Source organism: Lissotriton helveticus, chromosome 7 (assembly GCF_964261635.1).
Source record: "Lissotriton helveticus chromosome 7, aLisHel1.1, whole genome shotgun sequence".
Lineage (NCBI taxonomy): Eukaryota > Metazoa > Chordata > Amphibia > Caudata > Salamandridae > Lissotriton > Lissotriton helveticus.
In genome coordinates, this window is record NC_136068.1 from 1,852,129,702 (window position 1) to 1,852,141,908 (window position 12,207).

The 12,207-nt window shown below is 42.3% G+C and overlaps 1 protein-coding gene across 4 annotated transcripts in view; it reads left to right on the forward strand.

The window, feature by feature from the left end:
- LOC144770833 (C-type lectin domain family 2 member B-like) overlaps nucleotides 1-12,207 on the forward strand; it is a 356,826-nt gene that overhangs the window by 111,721 nt on the left and 232,898 nt on the right. For 3 of the 4 annotated variants that reach the window (XM_078655612.1, XM_078655613.1, XM_078655610.1), the window contains one exon: nucleotides 10,811-10,876. The exons of the other annotated variant lie outside the window; for it this stretch is intronic. In XM_078655612.1, coding sequence (XP_078511738.1) covers nucleotides 10,811-10,876 — 66 coding nt within the window. The remainder of the gene's footprint in view (nucleotides 1-10,810; nucleotides 10,877-12,207) is intronic. 4 annotated transcript variants of the gene reach the window in all.

The following is a 12,207-nucleotide window of genomic DNA, read 5'->3' on the forward strand; positions in this document are numbered from 1 at the left end:
TCTTCCAACGCCTGTCTAAGTCTCTTCAATTGCCTGGTTCTCACGCTCAACCAGGAGAAATCAACCCTACGACCTTCTCAAACCATCAACTTCCTGGGTACAACCTTGGACACACGTTCTGCAAAAGCGTTCCCATCTCAGGAGAGGAAAAACAAACTCCTAGCACTAGCATCTGGAGTAGCCTCGAAAAGAGTGTTGACGCTCCGCCTCTTCAAATCCCTTTTGGGGATTATGTCATCGTGCATCCTTTTGATCCCTCATTGTCGTCAACGGGTGCGTCCTCTGCAGGGGGCACTCTCGAGGCAGTGGGTCCAATGCACAGGGTCATTCGACGACCGCATAAAGGTGACTTCTCAGATGGTCAAAGCTTTGCGATGGTGGATGTCATCAAGAAACCTGTCTCAAGGATTGACATTCCTGCTTCCAGCGGCTCCTCATGTCATCACAACAGACGCATCCTGAGAAGGTTGTGGAGCCTTCCTACAGAAGCTGCAGATAAGCGGAAAATGGCCAGCTGCAGAGAAGAAACTTCATATCAATAATGATCCACATTTGTATAGCGCACAATCACCCGTTAGGGTCTCTAGGCGCTGGGGGCCGTCGGGAAGATTAAGCAAGCTATTGCCCAGAGTCGCATGGTGCTGGGCTAACCTGCCGCCGGACCCGGGAATCGAACCCTGATCCCCAGATTCCAGCGTCAGTCGCCCTGGCCGCGGCGCCACACCTCTCCCACTATCTATCTGCTCGAGCTGAGAGCGGTCTTCCTGGCCCTGCAGTCTTTCCAACCAAGGTTCAAAAACTCCCTAGTGCTCGTCAGGACAGACAACACTATGACGGTGCACTACCTCAACAAACAGGGAGGGACGCGCTCGCTGACACTCTCTCGCGAGTCGCAGAAAATCTGGAACTGGCTAATAACGAACAAGGTAGCCCTATAGGCGGAATATGTCCCAGGCATGGACAATGTACTCGCCGACTCTTTGAGCAGGCAGAAAACATCATCTCACGAGTGGGAGCTTGATCAGAAGATCCTCAACCAAATCTTCTCCAGATGGGGCACGCCACAGATCGATCTCTTCGCTACAAGGATCAACGCCAAATGCCCACACTTCGCAAGTTGGCATCCCCAGTCAGGGTCTCTAGAGAATGCATTTTCCATCACATGGCGCAACGTACGCCTTTCTGCTATTCCCGATGCTTCCCAGAGTCCTCAGGAAGATGAACGTGGAGCCTTGTACTCTCATTCTAATAGCCCAACTTGGCCAAGACAACATTGTTTCACAGAGCTCTACCGTCTATCCCTGAAACTGCCGATCCGTCTGAAGCAGTGTCCGTCTCTGCTCACAATGAACAACCGGCAAGTTCAACATCCGGACCTGAAATCTCTCAAGTTAGCCGCCTAGCTCCTGAGTTCCGAGAGATTCGAAATTTGAATATTCCGCAGGACTGTAGAGACATCCTAGCCAGAGCACGAGTGGATAGCACCACCAAAACGTATTCCCTGAAGAGGTTTTGTGTTTGGTGTACAGATCAAGGGATACACTCTTTCTCTTCCTCTCTGGCAAAGTCGGGCCTAGCCCACTCTTCCATTAAAGTCCACTTGGCTGCAATATCCCGTTATAAGAGAACTTCAGCGGGTCCATCCCTCTGGTCAAACAGGTTGATCAATCCATTTTTGAAGGGATTATACAGGTGATTCCCTCCAGTAAGGATGTTGCCACCTACTTGGCATCTGAATGTAGTTCTTAATCAGCTCATGAAGCATCCATTCGAGCCAGTGCACAGAGCTTACCTGAAATACATATTTTGGAAGACAGCGCTCCTTCTTGCGCTCACCTCTGCAAGGAGGGTGAGTGAACTGCATGCATTTTCAATTCAGGATCTTTTTCTGCAATTTAAAAATGACAGGGTGATCCTGAGGACCAATCTGAAGTTTATCCCAAAAGTTCAGTCGGATTTCCACCTTAAAGAGCCTGTGGTTTTGTGTTCCTTCTTTCCAAATCCCAGTACAGCAGCAGAGAGATCATTGCATTCCTTGGATCTCAAACGATGCTTAAAATTTTACATGGACAAAACAAAAGTGTTCAGGAAGTCAAGCCAGCTATTTGTCGCTTACAGCAGACCTAGGAAGGGTTTCCCACTTACTAAACAGAGCATCTCACGCTGGATTTCTGCAGCCATCTCTTTCTGTCATGAACAAGCAGGACAGCCACTATGCTCTAAGGTGCGAGCCCACTCCACAAGAGCTATGTCCACTTCTATGGCACTCTTTGCAGGGGTGCCGGTCATCGATATTTGCAGAGCGGCAACATGGAAGTCGCCACATACCTTTACTAGGCATTACTGACTGGACGCAGAGCTTATGAAAGATGCAGCGGTGGGACAAGCAGTGCTACGCCATCTATTTCACTGAGGTGAGCCTTCTTTCATCCCTCCATCCTTCTCTTGTATGCACATTTCTCTATTGATACTTGGCGGCTATTGGCTGTTACTAGTCGCTTGATATGTTATTATCTAATGACTTGTATATACTGTACCATCCTAAATGTACTCTCTGCATTGCTTGCTACTCTGATTCAGGCATGTGAATCTATGAAAGACACCCATAATACTGGCTAAGAAATGCGTTACTTACCTGTACTGCAGTTATCCAATATTGGTGTCTTTCATAGATTCACATGCAAACCTCCCGCCTCCCCTGGTTCTCACCTAATTCTCTCAGTAACACGCCTACTTAGCTTAGTGCGTACGAAAATCTGAGGGACTGAGGATCCTGCTAGGAGGTTCTAGAGGGAGGTGACAGCTGATTGGCTCTTCTCTAGAGTTTGGTCCTTTTTACAAAAGGACATGGATATGTTACTAATGTGAGGCCTTTAGGCCTACTATTCTCTATATGTCTATACGACATTACTTTATTTATGTACCGGGGACTCCCATCCCGACGACGGGGAATGATTCAGGCATGTGAATCTATGAAAGATACCAATACTGGATAAATGTTGTTACAGGTAAGTAACGCATTTCTTATAAAAGATCTATTCCTAGGTGGATTGTCTCTTGTATATCCTTCTGCTACCAACTAGCCAACAAAACTTTTCCGGGCAAACCTAAGACCCATTCTACCAGAGGAAAAACCCCTACCATGGCTCTCCTGTTGCAGAAATTTGTAAAGCAGCCACATGGCGATCTGTACACACTTTCACTCGCCATTAATGTTTAGACTCTGACACTCAGGCGGATGCTCAGTTTGGGCAAACCGCTTTGTGAAATCTGTTTAGGTGATCTCATCCGTAAAATGTTGAAGTTTGATATACTTATATTGCTACTCGTCCGCAGGGAAGTGGGTATGGGCTTGCTGTTCTATTCAGTGCTTATGACTATTGATGAGTATCCCCTGGAAGAGAAGTATAAGTTACTTACCTGTAATCCTAGTTCTCTTCCAGGGGTATACTCATCAAAGTCATAAGCAACCCTACCGCCTCCCCGGACGAATATTGGCAGTATGTTATTGTTTTCAATTTTCCTGCCATGATTCCTCTTTTTTTGTACACCGTGAAAAAGAACTGACCTAACTGTCACTTGTGGTGCATCATGGAGCAAAGAGCTCCTGGAGGTCTTAAAGGCATGGTGTCCAGGTTCTTGGAATCCTTAAAGGCAGGATGCCAATGTTTTTATTACTGTGACGTTTTCTCTGTTATGCAGCCTATATGCTAATTGCCTGCTATTAGTTGCCTCTTTTCTGAAAATAAAGGGCTGTGTTGGAACACTATTATAGTATATAGTAGTGTTTGCATTACAGATTATTTTCATTTTCCAAAAAATCCATGTAATTATGGCACATTAGCCTATTGGAAGTGCAGTAGGCCGCATATTTATGTATGTATATATGTATGTTTAAATGTATGTATATATGTATGGCCTAAACATACACATATATATTTATTTTTATAAATGCTCTGGGATCCCACATGTGGGCGGTGATTATTCAGTGCTTATGACTATGATGAGTATACCCCTGGAAGAGAACTAGGATTACAGGTAAGTAACTTATCCTTCTTTGGCATGAAGAGTAGGGGAAAAATATATATTTACACAGAAAATACTAAAGAAAAGAAGGGAGTGTGCTTAATCCAGTCAATGAAAAGTCAAATATTGTAATAATATTCAAATAGTTTCACAAAAATGGTTCTTAAAACCAACATTACTTGACATTGATATTTCTTTTATTTCTCAGACAAGTATTCAGGTCAGTCAGCTTTCTGAAAATACAATTTATGCAAATCAATAAACTTCCAAAATGTAAACACATATAACAGCCAAACACATTTAACAGCCAAGGTTAAAGAGGTAGAGTGCGCACCTAGATATTGTTCAACTGTGGATATACTAGTGTGAGATTTACCCTTTGTGTGCACATTGAGAAACCCCACGCCATCGCATTTTGTAGAATCATATATATTTACAGTTAAATAAGACATGCTCTGCTTAACTAAGGGCAAAGTCATTTTACTGACGCATGAAAAGTTTATACCTAGGGTCCCTACTGGTTTCCACTTGAATGAGCCTGTCATTCTGCAGTCTTATTTCCCACATTCGGCAACCTCTGCAGACAACGCATTGCACTTGCTTAGTGTGTGCAGGTGCATCACATTTTACATGGACCCAATGAAAAACATTCAATCTTCTGACCAACTGTTTGTGTCCTTTGGTCACCCAAGGATAAGCTGACTCCTGTCCAAACAGGGAATAGCACTTTGTGTATCAGCCTGCCTCACCTTCTGCCACAAAGTGAAGCGTCCAGTCTGTGAAATAGAGGGTGGATTCTAGCAGGAGCATGGCTATGACTGCATAGCTCTATGCTGCATGCCTCTGCAAGACTTTGCCATGCAGCTGCCTGGACAAGCAGGTACACTTTCACAAAGCACTACTGCCATGATGTGAATGCAGAATCAGACTTGGCAGTGGGGCAGGCTGTTCTCCGTAACCTGTTTCATTGAAGGTGAGACTGCCTTAGAGAGCGAAGCCAGTGATGACCCATGCTGTATTTGGGTCCCCATGTCTTTTTCCACAGTTTCTGTGGGTAAGTAGCGCGCTTTACAAGTACTCTGATTGATTGATTGATTGATTGATTTCCATCAAAAATTGCACCCAAGTAGTTATGCAAGTAAAAGTTGTTACCTATTTTTGTTACACGTTATCTTTAAAATGTTTGCTTTGATCTTTCCTTTTTGAAAAAGGAGTTTGAAGTATGAAAGCCACTTTTAGAACTGAAAGAAAATTTGGAAAATAAAAATGAATATGCAGTCTGAGATTCATCTTAGCAGCAGACAATTATGAAGCTCATGACTCGGGGAGGTTGCCCCAGATGGAAATCTATTGCCATAGGTAACTTCACTTTTCTAAAAGCTGGAGCCTCTCTTACTTTTATCAGTTGCTCCACAGTGTTCCTTTTAGGCACAGCAAGGTAAATTCTGACTGCTGCCACCGGTGCTGAAGTGCCACCAAAGGCCTCCATTCCTGACCCATTGTTTCAGGGTTTTTTTGGTACAGGATTAGCTGCATTTTAAGTCACTGCAAAGTGAAAATAAAGTAATAACAAGCATTGGCATAGCCAATAGGTCTCGCCTTTGCAAACTTATAAGTGTTTAGCCAGAGATGTTGACTTTTCTTATGTCTTTAAGCTGTGCTATGTGGAAGTCTTCAGCATGCTGAAAAGTTATAATAATGACGTGTCAGAAGCATTTTTGTTAACTTAGATATGACCAAAAAGCATTATGTACAACTGAACGACCATATTAAAAAAGTATTAAAAATAATGTCTTCAGTTTTTTTTGTCCTTTCAATGCTGGCAACTAGTATCTGCCTGCCCCAATGGTTGCTTGTTGTGTTTTTTTTGTTATGGAAGGCATAAATAACAGGAGGGTAAAGGTCAGTCAATCAGTCAGTTATTGAGAGTGAGTGAGAGAGTCAGTTCAGTGGGAGAGTGAGTCAGTCAGTTAGTCAGTGAGAGTGAGAGAGTCAGTCAGTCAGTGATAGAGTGAGTGAGTCAGTCAGTCAGTGAGTTAGTGAGAGTCAGTCAGTCAGTGAGAGTGAGAGAGTCAGTCAGTCAGTGGAGTGATAGAGTCAGTCAGTCAGTGAGAGTGAGAGTCAGTCAGTGACAGAGAGTCAGTGAGAGTCTGTCAGTGAGAAAGAGTCAGTGAGAGTGAGTCAGTGAGAGTCTGTTAGTGAAAATATGTCAGTGAGAGTTTGTCAGTCAGTCTTTCAGTGAGAGTCAGTCAGTCTGTCAGAGTGGGAGAGGGTCAGTGAAAGAGTCTGTCAGTGAGTGAGTCTGTCAGTGAGCGAGTCTGTCAGTGAGCGAGTCTGTCAGTGAGTGAGTCTGTCAGTGAGAGTCTGTCATTAAGAGACTGTCATTGAGAGACTGTCAGTGAAAGTCTGTCAGTGAGAAACGGTCAGTGAGAGTCTGTCAGTGAGAGTCTGTCTGTCAGTGAGAGTCTGTCAGTGAGAGCCTGCGTGAGAGTGAGTGAGTCAGTCAGTGAAAGAGAGTGAATCAGTCAGTCAGTGAGAGTGAGTGGGAGATTGTCAGTGATAGTCTGCCAGTCAGTGAGTCAGTCAGTCTGTCAGTGAGAGAGTCTGTCAGTGAGAGAGTGAGAGTGAGTCTGTCAGTGAGAGTGAGTCAGTCAGTCAGTGAGAGAGAGTCAGTCAGTCCGTGAGAGTGAGTGAGTCAGTCAGTCAGTGAGAGAGAGTGAGTCAGTCAGTGAGAGAGTGGGAGAGTCTGTCAGTGAGAGTGAGTCTGTCAGTCAGTGAGAGAGAGTGGGAGAGTGTCAGTGAGAGAGAGTCTGTCAGTCTGTGAGAGAGAGTTAGTGGGAGAGTCAGTCAATGAGTGAGAGAGAGTGGGAGAGTCTGTCAGTGAGAGTCTGTCAGTGAGAGTGAGTGAGTGAGTCAGTCAGTGAGAGAGAGTGGGAGACTCAGTCAGTGAGAGAGGGGGAGAGTCAGTGAGAGTCTGTCAGTGAGAGTGAGTCAGTGAGTGAGAGTGAGTTAGTCAGTGAGTGAAAGTGAGTCAGTCAGAGAGTGAGAGTAAGTCAGTCAGTGAGTGAGAGAGAGTGGGAGAGTTAGTCAATGAGAGAGAGAGAGTGGGAGAGTCTGACATACATGCTGTGTCTCCTGTTATCCATATGCATCCACAGAAGTCGTGCTGGGAAATATTCTGTTAAGGGTGGGCCATGACAACGAGGGATGCTGAAAATGTTTCGGTGTCTCCCAATTTCACCCCCACCCTTTCCAATATCCCAGGAATGGCTTTGTTAAGGAGTCTCTGCCGTTTGCCTAATAATATATTGTTTTAACACAATGAGAGGCATCCTAAAGTATGTCTGATGGAGAAAAAATGTGTACCGCCATCAGAGCCATTTTGGATCCGAAACAAATACAAGGCATTTTAATATGGCTCCGGACTCTAAATATTGAATTTACCAGAGCAGAAAAGGTCCGGCAGGAGCTATCATGCTGATAGTACAACCGCATTGAATATAAGTATAAATTGGTTGCGCACTGGCTAATTTCGTCCTTTGTGGTGTGTTACCGAGGTATCACTCTCTGAACCATCAAGTGTGAATGTAGAAAAACTAAGCAAGCATCCTCTACAATTAGAGGATGACCCTCTGGGCACAACAAAAATCGCTGGAGGGCGATTAAGTAATAGTCTTTTTGTTCAATGAAATGACTCCATATTTTGTGAATTCAAATATGAATTTAATTCAGAAGTTAATCGTAAATCACATATTCTTTGTGATGTATTAAACAGCCGTGCACTTCTTCAGGGGAAACTCTAAACAAAAATATATAATTACTCCCATGAAGATACAAATTCAATTCCTTATAACTCATTAGTAGGTGTATATTGCGGTGATTTATCTAGCAATCTTAATCAGGTCGTGGTATTCTAGTGGTTATTAGTAAGTCTACTCCATTGCGAGATCGATTTTAAGGTAACTCGCCATGCGGGATAAATGGTTTACGAAAGTGGAAAAATAGCGGGTGTAAGTCTTTTAGGTATAACCAGTGAAAGTTAGGTGAAATAGAGTCGCTCGTGGCTTTTTAATTATCGAAGTGGCAGTGAATCCATTCTATACATATTAGTGATTATTAATGCAAAGGTAAGGTAGCTGGTCTCCGTATCTTACCTGCCAATTAGTAATACGTGCTCATGCTCGTGTTCCGTTCGTGTGGTTAGAAGCTACAGCGTCTCACTCGCATGTTAAGCGAATGTTTGAACATGAAAAGGGGACTATACTCGTGGTCGCCATCTTAGAGTGGTGTGAGATCTAAATAGGGCGTGCTCCCGTTTAGTGGTTATTAGAAATGAGTAATTATGATTGCAGTATGATGTTATGCGATAATATTCAATGCGCCAAATAGAAAGGGTAATACAATGGGTAATATAATGTCACGAAGATAAGGGGAAAATACAAATCTCATTGAAAGCCGTGTGTGAGCGCCATCTTACAAAGGTCTAAAAATACCAGATGGAATCTAATCTGATCTTAGATACAATCGGATGAATAAATGTTGCAAGATACAACCTATTAAATATATTGACAAATGAGAATATAAATATATAAATAATATTAGGATGTAAAGCTTAACAATTTATGCCAATACTCTTGGTGATCTGTGTAGTTCCTTAGTTCATAATGTAATCATAAGTAACAGGCGAATTCCATCGGTCATTGAGCCCATTTGGTTTCATCGAATCTAGTAAATAAATCCAATAGTTTTCTCTTTGTAACAATGTTCTGTTCATGTCCCTTCCAGGTATTTTCTCTATCACTACCAAAACAATAAATTTCAACTGGGAAATATTGTTATGTCTTTCATTGAAATGTGTGGCCACTGTTGAGTTAGTTTTTTGCGTTCTGATATTACTTTTGTGTTCTGACATTCTTGTCTTGACTTTTCTTGATGTGTTGCCAACATAGGCTAATCCACATGGACATTTCAATAAATAAATCACGTTAGTGGTATCACATGTAGCTGTAATTTTCAATTTTATCGGTGTACCTTTCATAGGGTGCGTAATGACGTTCCCTTTGATAACATTGTGGCAGTTGCTACAATTATGACGGGGCTCATACCCTCATGGTCGGTTTTTGTACTCTTCTCTGACGATTTTAGTAAGTCTTGGATGTTTTTACTCCTGGTGTACCCAAATGTAGGTTCTTTAGCAATTATTGTTGCAAAGTCAGGTGTGTTGCTGAGTAGCGGCCAATGTGTTATGATAATCCGTTTGTATTGTTGGCTGTAAGTTGAATACTTAGACACAATTACTGTTTTCAAAGTTTTGTTTTTTTGTGTCTGTTGTAATAATTCTTTCCTTGTTTTCATATTACATCTCTGTTCAGCTTGTTGTAGGATACGTTTGGGGTATCCTCGTTCCTCAAATCTGGAGATCATATTGGCAGTTTGAATTTGTAGTTCACTTGATTCTGATACAATGCGTTTGACTGTATAGTTGAGATACTGGCAAGTTGTTTTTCAAGGGGAGCTGATGGAAGCTTGTGTAATGAAGTAAGTTATTGCGGTGAGTTGTTTTCTTATATAGAGTTGTTTCAATCTTCGTGTTCTTGCGTGTAAGCAGTACATCCAAATATGCAATTGTTGAATTATCAATCTGGTATGTAAATTGGATCCGTTCATTGATGGTGTTAAGGTTGGTGAGTGCTGATTGAAGTTCTTGATAGGTACCCTGCCACAGTACAAAAATATCGTCTATATATCTGAGAAATACTCTCGCATTTTTCTTCCATGATTCAGGATTGAGAATGTATTTGTTCTTAAAGATACTCATAAAGGTGTTAGCGTATACTGGGGAGGCACAATTGCCCATTGAGGTACCCGTGAGCTGTAAAAAGTATTCAATATTCTATTTGAAATAACTTTGATAGAGGGTGAATGTCAGAAGTTCCATGAGAAATATTTGAAAATTTTGATCCAAAGTCGAGGATAGGAGTTTCTCTTCTATTGCTTCTATGCCAAGGTTGTGGGGAATGGAAGTGTAGAGAGATGTAATATCTATAGTGCACATCCAAATTTCTTGCTCTTCTGTTAATTGGATAGTCTCCATTTTGTTGATGAAATCACTTGTATCTTTGACATATGTATTCATGGTTTTAACAAAACTCTGTAGCTGGACGTCCCAAAATTTGCCTATTGGTTCATGTATACTTCCTTTGGAATTCACTATAGGTCGAAAAAGAGGGTGTGTTGGATGCTTATGAATTTTTGGAAGCATATGTAACGTTGGTATCTTAGGATGTTCTTGGTTGAGATATTTCTTAGTCTTATCTGTTATAGTACCATCATCGTATGCCTTTTACCTATAGTGAAGCCGTGTTGTGTGATGTTAGTCATCTGACATGCTTTCCAGGGAAAAATCCGTGGCAGGGGACATATGATATCACTTCTTGTGATGTCATTAACCTCTTCCATGCTCATGATGAGCTGGCGCTCAGGTGCTCAGCTCGTCATGAGCCGTGGAACGCTCGCATGTGGGGATAATTCCCCTGCTTTGCTGAGCGTTCCACGGCAGGTAATGCACCTGTGACGAGCTGAGCTCGTCATGAGCGCAGGAGCGCCGTGCCTCATGACGAGCTCAGCTTAGCTCGTCAGCGCGCCCCCCTCCCCCCAGCTTAGCGGGAAAATAACCCCCGCAGTGAAGGGGTTACGGTCACAAAGATGAACAAAAGGAAGGTACAATGAAAACCCAGAGATGATTGAGAACATTAATCACTAAGATTGTCTCTTATTATTTCAGACATATACCATGGACTATTCAGATACTTCAGTCACCTCAAGTGGAATTTCGACAGGAATGAGGAAGGTTAGTGTGATAAACAACTTTTTTGAAACATCTGGAAAATAACTGACTGAGTTCATGTTTTGAATACAATGGCCCATGTCTGTTTCTAGTTCTCATAAATAACACTTGAATGTCAAACCTCTTCATGGGATATTTATTATTAGTCATAATCACAGCTTTCATATTTATGGTGATGGAGATGTGGACATTGAATAGGTTGGTTATGGCATGATGCCCTTGATGACTATTTGATTTCTTGGGCATGCCCTTCCATACTTGTGTGTTTAAGCACAGGGAACGGTTATATGCTAAGTAAGCTAGCATGTTAATAATTTACCTTTATCCTTAGTCACTTAACAGTCTGTTAGGGAAAGGACATATATCATACTCTGATAGAGGAAATTAATCAGTCCTTATGAAAGCTGTGGACCCTTAGAGAACTTGAACAGGATGGCTGTTATATGCAACACCAAGGATACTTGGATGATTACATCCAAAGGCATTCATTGTACCTTATTGTTTAACCTTACTAGTGGCACTCAAAATAAAAGTGTACCGGGGCATTCACCAGGGATTTTTAATCTCAGGAGCCCCCTAAGGCGTCGTCCGTGATTCAAAGTCCAAATATTCCATAGGTCTCATAATAACACAATCTCTCTGTGTTTTGCCACTGTGCAGACCATGCAGTTATTCCCATGTGTCAAATTTAGCCAAAAAGCGACTCTGATATAGGTTGTGTATGTTAGAGATCCCCACTTTCTCCCAATGTTCTATTTCATCTGAAATAAGACAATGTATGTAGGAAGCTGGCTCTGTATATACTATACCAAAGTAAGGTATAGTGTGCACAGAGTTCAGTATATCCCCAAAGGTAGGCAGAGATAAGAGTAGATAACCTGTTATTCTCTATTTCTGGTTGTGTAGGTGTAGTGATTCAGTCGGAGTCGATGTAGTTGAAGAGCAAGTTTATTGCAACAGGTGCTGCGCAGCAGCTCACAGCCAGGCAGATCATCAATAAACCGTTGGTCATTTGAAACACATTCTAAATGGAATTCAAGAGAAGACAGGAAAGAACAGAGAGGGTAGAGAGTTCCAGAAAGACTAGACAGAAGACCTAGCAGAACACTACATTATCCTCTCTCCTACAAAACAAAAAGGAAAGAAAGACGAGAGCAGGTGAAGAGAACAAGGAACAATAGCGAAATCTTGAATAAAAAGAAGAAACGAGAACTTTAGCAAAACCTTGCAGGAGTAACCCGAGTGCGAGCACTCCTACGAGGTAGGACAGGGACAGCAGAAGTGGAAGGCAAAACAGAAACATCATGAGAAGACTGGTGATTGACAATGGGTTC